Below are 15,767 nucleotides of genomic sequence, written 5' to 3' on the forward strand. Positions count from 1 at the left end.
TGTTGCTCGTGTTTCTGAATGCCCTGTCCAGTAACAATTTAAATCAGAGCAATGTTTGCATTCCAGAATAACACACTGACTAAACTTATATTTGCCCAGAGTGAAAATGACCCCCCCCCCCCCCCCCCCCCCAAAAAAAAATAAACCATCCAAAAATGGGGCCCAGGTTGAAAAAGGCAGAGTTCTCCTTTATTCTATTGACTCCCGAATGCTACTTGCCCCCCCACACCCTCAAATGCACATCCACCCAAAGGGACAAAATACTTCTCTTTAGAACATTTCAAGCCAGTGGTGACACTCTTCAATCAAGGACACAACAATGAAATAACTGAAAACCACATCACTGTCAAATTCTGTGTTGAGGGTATGATGACAGCTGGAGCACAATGAAATGTTTAAAAAAAAAAAAACACAACAACAACAACTCACAAAATTATCACAACAGAGGGCTGAAATTCTAATTCTTGAAGTATCTCTACGACTTGTTCAAGTAGATCACTTTTTTCTCTTTTCAAATCCCCCCATTGGCTGTAACACCAGAAAGGGGATACAGAATTGCACTTCCCCTGCACATTATAATGAAAATAAATGTATCCAATTTTCACCAACTTTGAACAATTTGTAGAACACACTACTGATTATTTGAATTTATGATCCTCCAGCAGCCTTTACTTATTTATTTATTTTTAGTATTAGTGGCTGACTTCCTACCTCACCCATCAACCCCCCCACCCCAATTAATGTTTGATCTACATGAAGTAACATTTTTAGCTTTAAATTTTGAAGGCTGAACTGCCAATAGTCAATTAACTTACATCTTAATGTGGTACCACAGGAGGTCTGCTGGCTCTTTTTATTTCCAAATAAAGTATCAGAAAACAAACATGCTTCAGTGACTAACTTATCTACCAATGCCATCAAACCAACACTAAGACAGCTGAATGCTGTGGCATTAGGGCAGCAGATAACCAAAACAATCATTCAGTTTGTGATAAAAGCATGCAACGTGGCACACATATTGTGAATGAATTGTTTATTTTCAGATATGGAACCATCCTGGAGCTGACCTCTAATGAGCTACAGGGGTCAATAAAGAATTACACAGGGGTCAAAATTTAAAAATGCTCATCATCATAAGGATTGCAAAAAGGTATAGTTTGGACTATCTATGACTGAATGTTCTGAAGTTATGGGTAAAAACAGCAAAAATGGTGACAAAGGTCAATTTCAGTTTGTACAGGGGTAAAAAATTAGTTACTTCAATTTTGGCAATAAGTGATGCAAATTATTGGTTGAGCAAACAGGATTAATAAATGCAATAGTTTTGACTGTGTTGAATGCTTGGTCTCCAAACTAAAGGTCAAAAAAGGTCGACGTCCATTGGATTCTATGACATATGACATATGTTACCCCGTAACATGATAACTGGTTCAACCTATTCCTTTTTAAAATGCTATTAATCAATAATTTACTTTTTTTTTTTTTTTTTTTACCAAAATTGGAGCAACTTTAACTTTTGACCCCTGTACAAACTGAAACTGACCTTTCTCACCATTTTTGCCTTTTTTTTTTTAAATGCCATAACTCCAGAACATTCAGTCATAGACAGTCTAAACTATACCTTTTTGGAATTACTATGATCAGACAAATAATGTGGTATAGTTTTCAACATGATTGGAGCATTTTAAAATTTTGACCCCCCCGTAATTCTTTATTGACCCCTATAGCTCATTAGAGGTCAGCTCCAGGATGTCTACATATCTGAAAATAAACATTAGTTAATTTAGAATATGTTTACCGAATTTCATGCTTTTATCACAAACTGAATGATTGTTATGGAAAGTTTAGCTAAGCTGCACCACTACATGTGTTATCAGTGGTGGATGCCAGCCGCACCATCTTGTTTTTGTTGTTAGCGCCGCCCCCACCAAAAACATCAAGCCACAGCAAAAATATTTGTCCGATGATTACTGGAGATAATAATAGAGGTGGAAAGCCAATCTGATATTTAGTGAAGTGACATTATTACAGTAAGTATAAATCCTGGCCATCTCATTTAAATAACAATAGTACAGTCACTCAAGTACAAGTTTATGACAAAGAAAGCATCCATCTTGATATTTTCCTGCAGTATTTAGTGTTGTGAATTATAAATAATTCTGGTAAGAACACTAGTGTACAATCAGTCATGTTCTTCAACTGAAAACAGTTTTAACCACATTAACATTGAAATGTAATTTATACTAGTGCACTGATTTGACATATTATTGCGATGCTACGATTATCAAATGCACAGACTGCTGCTTTTATGCAATCAAACTGTAAATAGCATGGCTACTTTTAAAAGTTCTTAACGTTAGAAGTGTACTGACAAACGCAGCGCCTCCACCCTCACCCCTCCGTCTCTGAGTGACGCTCCAGCTGAGCAGTCAGGAAAGGATTGAAAAAGAAGTCGAAGCCAAACTGCAGTGCATTCAGGGCCGTGCGTCTCCAGTCATGTTCAATCTTGTGCTGCCTGCGGCTGGGCATGCGGTTGTCAGTGCACGACATGCAGTGGATGGCCTTCAGTTCAAACACGGGCCATTTGGAACCTAAACGACCCTCCAGAATGGTACTGAACTCCACCAGGCTTTCGGTGTTCAAGTGTAAAAGCACAGCCTTGAACTCGTTACTCGCCCGCAGAACAATGTCTTTAGTTGCGTCTTCATCGTCTATGATCGTTCCGTCCTTGGTTTTCCTCTCGAGCGGCATGCCCATTGTCACCTCAAATTTGTATCGATCAAAGCGCTTGACGTGACATTGATGCTTGGCTAGGTGTTTAAGCTTACAGAGGAGGTGTTCTGTACTGGGTGCTGGAGCGGGCTGGGGCTCGGCTGTGACATTTGCTTCGTCACACAACGGATACGGCTCCCCATACAGGCACCGCATCCAGTCTCCCATAAATACAGGCAGCAGGTTGATGACTGACTGAGGGCCGTTCTCAATTTCTGTCACACGAACATATCTGAAGTGTCCGGTCCAAGTGACGCGGTGACCTTCAAGGTGAGAGCAGAGAATCTGGGTTTGGGCCATGTTGGATTCTTTCCAGGCACGTGGGCCACAGAGGTTACTATACTCATGCCACGTGAGGGTGGAATTATAAACCTTCATGCCTTCAGACCTGTAGACGTACATCCAGCAGAAGAGCACCACTGCGCTGAGCCACACCAGGATGAGCTTGACAATGCTACTGTGTGACAATGACTGCAACACTACAATTGGGTTGAGGCTGAAGCGAGTCCAAAGCCTTAAGACTACTGGGACAAAGCAGATTGTCACTGTGACAACCAGCTTGGTCAGTTCCAGGGCTAAAAACCACTGCACTAACTGGATGATGAGCAGTGCTGCCAAGCCCAATGAAAGAACAGGAAGAGCAAAGAGAAAAAGAAAGTAGCCTACAAAGGTGCGGATGAGTCCGATGGCAGTGGAGTTGTTGAGGAACACCAGGCAGAGCTCACACCAGGTGAAGCAGACCAGGTAGGGCACCAGGCAAAGGTAGGTGCCACTGAAGCCTCTCAGTTGAGCCATGCGTAAAAGGAGGTAGAAGAGGTGCCCATACAGGAGCCATGGCACCCCAAGGTGCAATGCCACTATGTCTCCTAAAGGCACAGTGATGAATGTCATTCCAAGGATCCTGAGCATCCAGAAAGACTCTGGCAGCAGTTGAGTTAGAGAACAGACCCCAGACAAGACCTCTGTCAGGAGGGCTTTACGGGCGAAGAGCTGAGCAGAGGCATGAAGGCTGAGGAAGGCCGTAACTGTGAAGAAGAATGCAACAGCAGCCAGCTCTGAGCAAGGGATCCACGCTTTATCGGCCACAGGGAACGAGAAAACCACAAAAACCACCGACAGCGAGAAGTACCTGAACAAACAAGGAGACAAGAAATGTTCATTTCACTGTTAAACCATTTTCACCTATTTGAATAGTGTTTAATGTGCTGACTTTACTATTTTTACTTTGAAAATGTTCAACCAAAAAGTAAGCTATTATTTGATAAAACATGCATGTGGGAAAAATATTAATGCTCACAGGTACGGCTCTAAGTGAGTCCAACCAAAGTTGGTCTCAGCCTGCTCCAGATCCAGGCCAGGTTCAAAGTGACTCAGCAGGTCTGTCAGGGCTTGAAAATTTTCCCATGCCTTTGAATTCTGAGGAAGAAAATGCTCATTATACGCTCCGTAATTTCACAGCCAAAACAAAAAATGGCTAAAGTTTACTGCACAATATTTCAGTCATACACAAGGTGTAGAGCTGTAATAAAAGCAGCCACTGACCTGGAATACACGCAATGTGCAGATGACCATGGAGAAGAAGGACATGTAGAAAACCAAGAGAGGGACGAGGAAGATGAAGAACTCGATGGTGAGATTGGAGATGATAAAGAAGAAAATCAGTGCATTAACATGGTGTGTGGGGATCAGGGCGCTGAGCCACTGCATGCCAGCCCGGGAAGCCCAGTCAATCAGGTGCTCCTTTATCTCCAGCAGAGCGTGCAGGGGGAACTTCAACATCTGTGGAAACAAATGAATAAAAAGTGCAACCAAGTTCCCATAGTGCAACTGTAAAATAAGACCATTTCTCAGGCAACATTTATTAAATGTGTCTCTTGAGTGGGAGAGCAATTAAACAAAGTGTCACAGAATGACTCCCACCTCAGAGACAGACCTACAAGCAATTTATTGAGCTTCCTATGCACAGTCTTGATTAAAAGATGTCACTGTAAGCACCACTTAAAACTGGGAAATAAAATGTTAACATATCTGGCACAGTGGCACTTTGTGGTTGTAAGCAATCAATTAACAGATGAGGCAGGAAACATTTAAATATCTGTGTTTACAGTGAGGCAAATAAGTATTTGATCCACTATCGATTTTGCAAGTTTTGACACAAAGAATGGAGAGGTCTGTAATTTTTATCGTAGGTACACTTCAACTGTGAGAGACAGAATCTAAAAAGAAAATTCAGAAAATCACATTGTATGATTTTTAAATAATTCATTTGTATTTTATTGCATGAAATAAGTATTTGATGCAATACAAAAACAGACCTTAATATTTGGTACAGAAACCTTTGTTTGCAATTACAGAGGTGAGACGTTTCCTGTAGTTCTTGACCAAGTTTGCACACTGCAGCAGGGATTTTGGTCCACTCCTCCATACAGACCTTTTTCAGATCTTTCAGGTTTCAAGTTTCAGCTCCCACCAAAGATTTTCTATTGAGTTCAGGTCTGGAGACTGGCCAGGCCACTCCAAAACCTTGAAATGCTTCTTAATGAGCCACTCCTTAGTTGCCCTGTGTGTTTTTCCGGTCATTGTCACGCTGGAAGACCCAGCCACGACCCATCTTCAATGCTCTTACTGAGAGAAGAAAGTTGTTTGCCAAAATTTCATGATACATGACCCCATCCATCCTCCCTTCAATACGGTACAGTCATCCTGTCCCGTTTGCAGAAAAGCACCCCCAAAAATGATGTTTCCACCCCCATGCTTCATGGTTGGGACGGTGTACTTAAGGTTCTTCTCATCCTCTAAACACGGCAAGTGGAGTTGATGCCAAAAAGCTCTATTTTGGTCTCATCTGACCACATGACCTTCTCCCATGCCTCCTCTGGATCATCCAGATGGTCACTGGTGAACTTCAAATGGGCCTGAACATGTGCTGGCTTGAACAGGGGGACCTTGCTGCCCTGCAGTATTTTAAACCATGACGCCATAGTGTTACTAATGTAATCTTTGCGACTGTGGTTCCAGGTCTCTTCAGGTCATTGACTAGGTCCTCCCGTGTAGTTCTGGGATTTTTCAGAATCATCCTTATCCCACAAGGCAAGATCTTGCATGGAGCCCCGGACTGAGGAAGACTGACAGTCATCTTGTGTTTCTTCCATTTTCTAATAATTCTGCCAATTGTTGCCTTCTCACCAAGCTGCTTATCTATTGTCCTGTAGCCCATCCCAGCCTTGTGCAGGTCTACAATTTTGTCCCTGGTGTTCTTAGACAGCTCTTTGGTCTTGACCATGGTGGATAGGTTGGTGTGTGATTGATTGATTGATTGTGTGGACGGGTGTCTTTTATACAGGTAACGAGTTCAAACAGGTGCAGTTAATACAGGTAAAGAGTGCAGAATAGGAGGGTTTCTTAAAGAAAATAGGTCTGTGAGAGCCAGAATTCTTGCTGGTTGGTAGGTGATCAAATACTTATTTCATCCAATAAAATGCAAATTAATTATATAAAAATCATACAATGTGATTTTCTGAATTTTCTTTTTAGATTCTGTCTCTCACATTTGAAATGCACCTATGATAAAAATTACAGACCTCTCCATTCTTTGGAGGTGGGAAAACTTGCAAAATCGACAGTGGATCAAATACTTATTTCCCCCACTGTACGCTGATATAATAAATTTCCCATGAAGATGTCCGGCTAGAATTATTTTCCTTTCTACACATCTTCATATGGTGTGCAAACACTGCGTGAGGTTTCAATGAAATCCATCATCAGGTTTAGGAAGAGCTGCACATACAAGGACCCAAAGTTTTAAAGTCACAAAATACAGATGCTATGAGCACCCACTCAGTTTCCTTTTGACCTTGATAAATTGTGTTACGTGTGAAAAACTCACCTATTTTCCTCTAACAATTTTACACTCTCAGGTAGACAAACCCCAAATTGCATCTTCATGAAGACAAATACACTAAAGTAACAATACGTGCCATTTTGCACATCTGACAGACGCAATTCTCATTACACACTGATAGTAACTCTGCATGCAGGCATATTTGTGAGTAAAATTGTATTTGCACACATGCAAACCTTTAATAAATCAGGCCCTAAACATGTGCTATAGTGATATCCTGGCTAGTATCCTAAAGTACGAGTATGTCCACTTGAGGTGTCATGGATACCAAAACCTATGGTTCAGATGTTTTGGTTTTTTTTTTTTTTTTTTTAAAGGCACAGATCAGATCAGCCAAAAAAAAAAAAAAAAGAAGGAAAAGAAAAAGAAATACTACTTTCCTTTCCATTAAAAAAAAAGAACTTAAAGGATGGGCAGTGAAACCAAATAACTTGCCTGTGGGCCTAAATGAAAAATGAAATCAAGTGCAATGCTCTGTTCATTGGGCTCACAGCTGCACAGGGAAGAGACTATATGTATAAAAACTTCAATAAGGGTTTGAGCTGTCATTTCAAATAGCATCAAAAGAAATCAGTTTAGATTGAGAAAAACAATTGTTGATTCTGACAAAGCAGAATAAGGATATACAAAGTTATCACAGCATTCCCAAGCATCAAGAACTAGAGTGAGAAGTATCAAGGAATTCAAAGAGAAACACACAGTACAAAGCAAGACTGGCAGAGGTAGGAAGCAAAAGATTTCAAAGACTCTAGAAAGAAAACAAGTGAGAGATGTCCCTGAATGTCAATGTCAAATTTATTTATATAGCACATTTAATACAGAAAAACTGCCCAAAGTGCTGCACCCACCGAAAAAATAATAATAGTAATAATGAAAAACACAACATGAACAAAATGGCTAAGATGATAATCATAACCAAATCAGGAATCGGCTAGCTTGAGTCGAAAGCCAGAGCAAACAAATGAGTTTTTAACAAAGACTTGAAGATGTTTAAAGACAGGGCCATACGAATATTCAAAGGAAGCCCGTTCCAGAGTCTCAGAGCCGCCACTGAAAATGCACGGTCTCCCCTGGTTTTCAGCCGGGATCTCGGCACTTCCAGAGTCAGTTGATTGGCCGATCTCATATTTCGACCTGGAGCATGAACCGACAGAAGCTCGGAGAGGTAGGAGGGAGCCAATCCATTTAAACATTTAAGAACCAACAACAACAACTTAAAATGAATCCTGTAACTGAATGGAAGCCACTGCAGAGAGGCCAGTACAGGAGTTATATGGTCCCGCTTTCTGGTGCCCGCAACCAACCGCGCTGCGGCGTTTTGGACCAAGTGCAGACGATGAATGGACATTTGATCTAGCCCACAATATAGGGAGTTACAATAGTCCAAACGACAGGTGACAAAAGCATGAATCACTCTCTCCAAGTCAGCCCGGGGCAAATAAGGTTTAACTTTACCCAGGAGACGAAGTTGAAAAAAGCTAGACTTGATTACAGAGTTAATTTGCTTTTCAAATTTAAAAGAACTGTCAAAGATGACACCAAGATTCCTTACAGACGGGTGGCAGTGGTTACTCAGCAAGCCCAGAGCAGTGGCATCAAATGAGTTCCCAAATACCAAAATCTCAGTTTTAGAGTCATTCAGATTAAGACAATTATGGGTCAATCAGTCCTTCACCTCCTTCAAACAATTATTCAAAAGTTTAATATTGTCTCTGCCCAGGTACAGTGGAAGATAAATTTGCAGATCATCTGCAAAGCAGTGAAAAGAAATAGGTCTGGAGACCCCCAAACAACAACCAAGACACCAGTGAATGACTTGGCCAAGTCAGTCATTGTAATCTCAAAGACGTCAATCACTATAGAGACCTGGACAGGAATGGACTCCACTTCTGCAGAAGAGATACCTTCAAGCCAGACTAAAGCCTGCTAAGGACAACCTGGATAGAGATTATGCATACTGGAAATGTGTCCTTTGGTCAAATTAGACAAAACTAGAACTCTTTGGCCACAGAGACATTTCTTATGTTTGAAGAAAGAAGGGAGAAGCAAATAACTCAAAGAACACAGTCCCCATAGTGAAAGACAGCGGTGGGAGTTTTATGCTGTGGGGATGATTCAGTATGTCTGGAACTGGGAATCTCCTCAAGGTGGAAGGAATCATGAAGAAAGAAAGATATGTTAAGATTTTGAACGAAAACCTCAAGCAATCAGCAGCAAAACTGGATAATCGCTTTGTCTTCAAACAGGACAATAACCCAAAACATATGTCACTCCTGGTGAAGAACTACCTCCAGAAGGCCAAAATAAATATTACTGACTGGCCTGCACAAAGCTCTGGACTGGAATCCCATAGCAAATCTGTGGGGTGAACTGAAGACCAATGTCCATGTCCAAGATAATCAAATCTGGAGGGGAGAGATGTGGCAAAGAAGAATGGGCTGGGATTCCTCAGGAGACATATCTAAGACTTCTTGAAAACTACAACATGTGACTGCAGGCTCTTATCCAGCAAAAAGGACACACAATTGAATTAGCATTAGGGGGGATAACAATTTTTACCCTGGTAGCTTTTGGGTTTTGTGAAATAATTTTGTTTCTGTGTGCAAAGTAAAATAATGTAAGCATCCAAAATAGAACTAAGATGTTGAGAAATTTTGTGTCGAAAATTCCTTGCCTTGTTAAAAAAAGCACTTGGGAAAATTCTGAAGAAAATGTTAAATTTCAGACGGGGGCTAATAATTTTCTATTTACCTGTATGCCCTGAGTCCCGTTGGTGCCAGTGCTAATCTCCAAATGCGCATGAAGCGGATTAGAGTCTAGGACTCTTCCTGGACTGGATGCAGGTTACTTCTCCAGCCAAGGCCAGTGCCCATTTGCAGATGGGTAGACTGAAACAGTGTAGATTAAGTTTCTTGTCCAAGGACCCAGACAGGTAGCATGAGTGGGATTCGAACCCAGGTGTACAGATTATCCACTCACTACCTGCTCTGCGTTTAGATGAAGAAACATGCTTATTGGACTGTTTGCATATGAAGACATCTACTGTCTCTACTAATGTCTCAGTAAAAAAGAAAACATGAGCAAAATGACCAATTTGCATTGGCAAAGTTCTCCATCAAGAATTAAAAAATAAAAGTGAACATTTCAACTGTATGTCTTCTTGGTATCAATTAAATGTCACTTGAAATAACCCTCTCACAATGGGCATATCAAAGTAGTTTTCTCTGACACAATCAAACCTTGATCATTCACAAACAAAACATTTCTACAGTTCTCATAACCTATATTTCATTATACGGCTTATAGAATCCATCTCTTGGATGCTCCTGAACATCAGTGATGTAACCTGGAGTCTCCCACTGTGCATCTGCCCCAGAAGTTGTTTTGTGAAGCCAAAGGGGTTAGCTTTAAAGGATGCTTGTTTCCTGGACCTTTTCTTCCTACGCCTTCACTGCCACTCAGCTCCGCAGAGGGTCAGCAGCTTCTTTCTCAAGATGGTTCGCAACTCTGCCGGGGTGGGTGGGGTTGTTCCGCGTTAGCCTCTCTGAACTGTGTACTGAGGGACTTGAGCTCCTGATCTGGTGGATTTTTGCTGCTGCTCTCTGGCTCATGGTGAATGGAGTTCCTTCGATATTCTGTGCCAGGGTCTCAAACCTTTCCACAGCTAGGCTGACAATGATTGTCAAAAGCAAAGTAGTGTTGGCTCATTGTATTATTTTGTTTTGGGGGGGTAAAAGCAAAAACCTCACCTAATTTTGTTAGAATATGATTTAAACGTAAAAAATAGGGTGCCTTTTATCACGTCCTAATGGCCTGAAATCCAAGATGGCTTCCAGATGCGTTGCGCACTTCGCTTATTAAACATGACGGGCCTAAAATTGATGTTTGAACTTCTTTCTGTGTTTCTACCCCAGCTGTTGTTGATTGTAAATACCAACACCTCTCGTCCGTTTGTGTCATCACCCCAGTGTGCATTTATGCCTGAGCTTGTGCGTTTGCTGGTTCCTTCACGTTGGTTACTCCTGATTGGTCCATGATTGTAAGTACTTTGAGCTTCTTTGTCCCTCCAGTTTTGGGTTCTCAGGCTTTGTTCAGGTCTGTCTTTCCTCATTTGTATTTGCAGGAAACAAGTAACCACAGCAACCATAATGTAGATTAGAGTCCATATATTAACCAAACATGGCAGAGTCTTCATCTAAGAAGTCAAAAACTGTTGATTTTGGAATTTGCTTTATTTGTCAGCTGAGCAGCAAACAGATTATAAAAACTATGTGCTTCACCCTTCTTTGCCTTCAGTATAGAAGCTAATAACAACTCATGTTCATACGGGGAAAACCAGTTTTCTGCATTAAAGGAACGCATAAGTGGTTTGTCTGCCGATGACCTGCTACAGAAAAGTGTTTCCTACCACAAGTCTTGTTAAAGGATCTCACAAATAAAACGCACACTGAACAAGCAAAAAGCAGATACGAGAAGGGACAAGTAACAGGCAGAATCAGTGATGTAAAACAGAAGAAAAAAGGACGACCATCAAAATCCACGTCTACATGTACTTCCATTCCACGACCTACAGTGGAGCCAAGAAGTATTTAGTCAACCCCTGATTGTGCAAGTTCTCTTACTTAGAAAGATGAGAGAGGTCTGTAATTTTCAACATAGCTACACTTCAATTATGAGAGACAAAATGAGAAAAAAAAAAATCCAGAAAAATCACATTGTAGGATTTTTAAAGAATATTTTTGTAAATTATGGTGGAAAATAAGTATTTGGTCACCCACAAACAAGCAAAATGTCTGGCTCTCACAGACCTGTAACTTCTTCTTTAAGAAGCTCTTCTGTCCTCCACATGTTACCTCTATGAATGTTATCTGTATAAAAGACACCTGTCCACAGCCATAAGAGTCAGACTACAAACTCAACCACGGCCAAGACCAAAGAGCTGTCGAAGGACACCAGGAAGAAAATTGTAGATGGGCACAAGGCTGGGAAGAGTGAATCTACTATAGTCAAGCAGGTTGGTGTGAATAAATCACCTGTGGGAGCAATTTTAAGAAAATGGAAGACATACAAGACCATTGATAATCTCCCTCGATCTCTGGCTCCACACAAGATGTCATCCTGTGGATCAAAATGATCATGAGAACGGTGAACAAAAATACCAGAACTACACGGAGGGACCTGATGAATGACTTGCAGAGAGCTGGGACCAAAGTAACAAAGGCTACACATTACGCAGAGAGGGTCTCAAATCCTGCAGTGCCAGGCGTGTCCCCCTGCTTAAGCCAGTACATGTCCAGGCCCGTCTGAAGTTTGCCAGAGAGCATATGGATGATCCAGAAGAAGACTGCGAAAATGAAACCAAAATAGAACATTCTGGTAAAAATTCAACTCATGTTTGGAGGAAGAAGAATGCTGAGTTGCATTCCAAGAACACCAAATCTACTGTGAAGCATGGGGGTGGAAACATCAGGCTTTGGGGCTGTTTTTCTGCAAAGGGGATAGGATGACTGATCTGTGTTAAGGGAATAATGAACGTGGCCATGTATCGTGAGATTTTAAGCCAAAACCTCCTTCCATCAGTGACAGCATTGAAGATGCAACGTGACTGGGTCTTCCAGCATGACAATGATCCCAAACACACCGCTCGGGCAACGAAGGAGTTGCTCCCTAAAAAGGTCCTGGAGTGGCCAAGCCAGTCTCCAGACCTCAACCCCATAGAAAATTTGTTGAGGGAGTTGAAAGTCCATTTTGCTCAGCGACAGCCCCAAAACATCACTGCTCTAGAGGAGCTCTGCATGGAGGAATCGGCCCAAATACCAGCTACAGTGTGTGCAAACCTGGTGAAGACTTATAGGAAAAGTTTGACCTCTGTCATTGTCAACAAAGATTATGTTACAAAGTACTGAGTTGAACTTTTGTTATTGACCAAATGTTTATTTTCCACCATAATTTACAAAAATTCTTTAAAAATCCTACACTGTGATTTCCTGGATTTTTTTTCTCATTTTGTCTCTCACAGTTGAAGTGTACCTATGATGAAAATTACAGACCTCTCTCATCTTTCTAAGTAGCAGAACTTGCACAATCAGGGACTGACTAAATGCTTTTTACCCCACTGTACATGTACCAGAAGGAAGACTTTTGACAAGGAGATGTGTCGTTAGAAAAGACGACAAAGCAGACAACTTGCATGATGTCTCAACTGAAAACATGGGAGCTCAGCTCAAGGCAATTGGCCAAAAGACAACAAATGAACACTTGAAAGTCAGACTGAGCAATGTTGTTGGATCACCCGATCTTTTAACAGCAGTTGCAGGGGACATGAAGTATCACTTGCTGTCTCTTCTGCTAGCCTAAGATAAGGCTTCAATACTGCATCATCTTGAGAAAGTCAGTAGTAATGCACAACAGGCCGAAGCAGACCGAAATAAGGCAACTGAGAATGAGTCATCTGGCAATCAAGCAACACCACTACAAGCAGCAGCTACAACAGTAGAACATACAGATGTAGAGACAAATCAACCACCAGCATACCGAGTGGTGATCATTGCTGGAATGGCTGAGGTAAACTCTGTTACCAACACTGACCAAATAAAGACGTGTCAAGATTTTGAGACTCCTTTCTGGCGATAATCTGTAACATAGCTGCAAACTATGATAAGGACAGATTGGTATTCGGCATGTACTGAAAGAAACAGATGAATGACCCCAGATGAGGACCAAGAAAAAGTTAACAAATTACCATGTGAAGGACACCACGAATATTTCCCCGAAGGACTTTCTCTCGGATATCCGTATCAAAGCAGAGCTCAACGAGTATTTGGCTGACAAGTTTGTACGCCACAGCAGGAGCTCAAAAAAGACTGCAGGAACTTATGGTGACTTCAGGAACACAAGCCAAGGGTAATGTTGATATTCCAGCTTTGCTTCTTACCCACAGCCAAGAAGAGGCAGACACATTGCTCATACTGCATGCTGTAAGTATTCCCCATGAAGCACAGCTTGTGGTCAGTTCTCTAGGCACAGATGTCTTGTTCCTATCTGTCCACATGTATCCACACTTGCCCATTTCTAAAGTCTTCCTCACTGGAAAGAGCAGGCTGAAGAGGAACATTTCTGTCTGTAACATATACAACAACTTAGGACAAAAGCGCACTTCTGCACTGCTGGGCTTTCATGCTGTGACATGTCTGGTAGATTTGCTGGCAGACCCAAAGACTGGTTGCTCAAGGCATTCATGTCGTGACGATGAGCTCTTTGATGCACTAGCAATGCTAGGAAATGAGAACAATCTGCCCTCTGATGCATGCTTGTAGCTGGAACGCTTTGTTTGTGTGCTGTATTGATCAAAAATCCACACAAAAGTAATTGAGTTTCACTGGTTCCTCTACTCAAATCGTGTAGCTGAAGGAGAAAACCTTCCACCAACTTCTGTTTCACTCAACTTACATATTCGTCATCCACACTAAAGCACCATGATTTGGAGGACAGCTTATGAAAATCATCCATGCCTTCCAGCACCTACTGCATTTGGTTGGACATTTGAATCACTTCTCCCTGTTCGATGTTTGAATCAACCAGCTCCTGAGGCAATGCTGCACCTGATAAAGTGCAGATGCAAATGTGGATGTGAAGGAAGGCGTAACTGTCACAAAAATAATGTCCCATGTACAGACGTTTGTTGTTGCTAAAAACTATACCTACACACCATGTGACTTTTTCCATTTTTCCTCCATTCACAAAAAAAACAAACAAAAAAACTGAACTATAACCAACATGGTTTCTCTATAGTTTTGGAGATTTGACTTATTCATATAATGTAAACCATGTGATCAATATATTACTTTAATCAAACACATACTTTGTTTGTACATTTATTTCCAATATCACTGTATGGATTACAGTGTGAAAATAAGCAGAATGCAGTGTAAACGGTTGCCACTGTGGATGCCATATTGATAGTAGGTTTAGCATAAATTTGATTTCATTGGTTTCCTTGTCAGAAAACCTATATTTAGATACTTTAAGTTTACCACTACTTTTTAAGTAAACCATTACTTAAAAAGCCATCACTTGACCCAGCTATCTTAGCTAATTATAGGCCAATCTCCAACCTTCCTTTTCTCTCAAAAATTCTTGAAATGGTAGTTGTAAAACAGCTAACTGATCATCTGCAGAGGAATGGTCTATTTGAAGAGTTTCAGTCAGGTTTTAGAATTCATCATAGTACAGAAACAGCATTAGTGAAGGTTACAAATGATCTTCTTATGGCCTCAGACAGTGGACTCATCTCTGTGCTTGTCCTGTTAGACCTCAGTGCTGCTTTTGATACTGCTGACCATAAAATTTTATTACAGAGATTAGAGCATGCCATAGGTATTAAAGGCACTGCGCTGCAGTGGTTTGAATCATATTTATCTAATAGATTACAATCTGTTCATGTAAATGGGGAGTCTTCTTCACAGACTAAGGTTAATTATGGAGTTCCACAAGGTTCTGTGCTAGGACCAATTTTATTCACTTTATACATGCTTCCCTTAGGTAGTATTATTAGAAAGCATTGCTTAAATTTTCACTGTTACGCAGATGATACCCAGCTTTATCTATCCATGAAGCCAGAGGACACACACCAATTAGTTAAACTGCAGGAATGTCTTACAGACATAAAGACATGGATGACCTCTAATTTCCTGCTTTTAAATTCAGATAAAACTGAAGTTATTGTACTTGCCCCACAAATCTTAGAAACATGGTGTCTAACCAGATCCTTACTCTGGATGGCATTACCCTGACCTCTAGTAATACTGTGAGAAATCTTGGAGTCATTTTTGATCAGGATATGTCCTTCAACGCGCATATTAAGCAAATATGTAGGACTGCTTTTTTGCATTTGCGCAATATCTCTAAAATTAGAAAGGTCTTGTCTCAGAGTGATGCTGAAAAACTAATTCATGCATTTATTTCCTCTAGGCTGGACTATTGTAATTCATTATTATCAGGTTGTCCTAAAAGTTCCCTGAAAAGCCTTCAGTTAATTCAAAATGCTGCAGCTAGAGTACTGATGGGGACTAGAAGGAGAGAGCATATTTCACCC

The 15,767-nt window shown here is 41.0% G+C and overlaps 1 protein-coding gene across 3 annotated transcripts in view; it reads right to left on the reverse strand.

Moving 5' to 3' along the window:
• Positions 1-15,767, reverse strand: part of wfs1b (Wolfram syndrome 1b (wolframin)) — a 73,327-nt gene that overhangs the window by 21,891 nt on the left and 35,669 nt on the right. Inside the window, exons 8-10 of one of the 3 annotated variants that reach the window (XM_034181040.1) lie at positions 4,315-4,551; positions 4,070-4,188; positions 2,369-3,901 (exon numbers count right to left, since the gene is read on the reverse strand). In XM_034181040.1, the coding sequence (XP_034036931.1) occupies positions 2,392-3,901; positions 4,070-4,188; positions 4,315-4,551 (1,866 nt within the window). In that variant the 3' untranslated portion in view covers positions 2,369-2,391. Of the gene's footprint in view, positions 1-1,774; positions 3,902-4,069; positions 4,189-4,314; positions 4,552-15,767 lie in introns of those variants that run through there. The other 2 variants (XM_034181041.1, XM_034181039.1) reach the window with 2 other exon arrangements.

The sequence above is a fragment of the Thalassophryne amazonica genome, chromosome 11 (assembly GCF_902500255.1).
Source record: "Thalassophryne amazonica chromosome 11, fThaAma1.1, whole genome shotgun sequence".
Lineage (NCBI taxonomy): Eukaryota > Metazoa > Chordata > Actinopteri > Batrachoidiformes > Batrachoididae > Thalassophryne > Thalassophryne amazonica.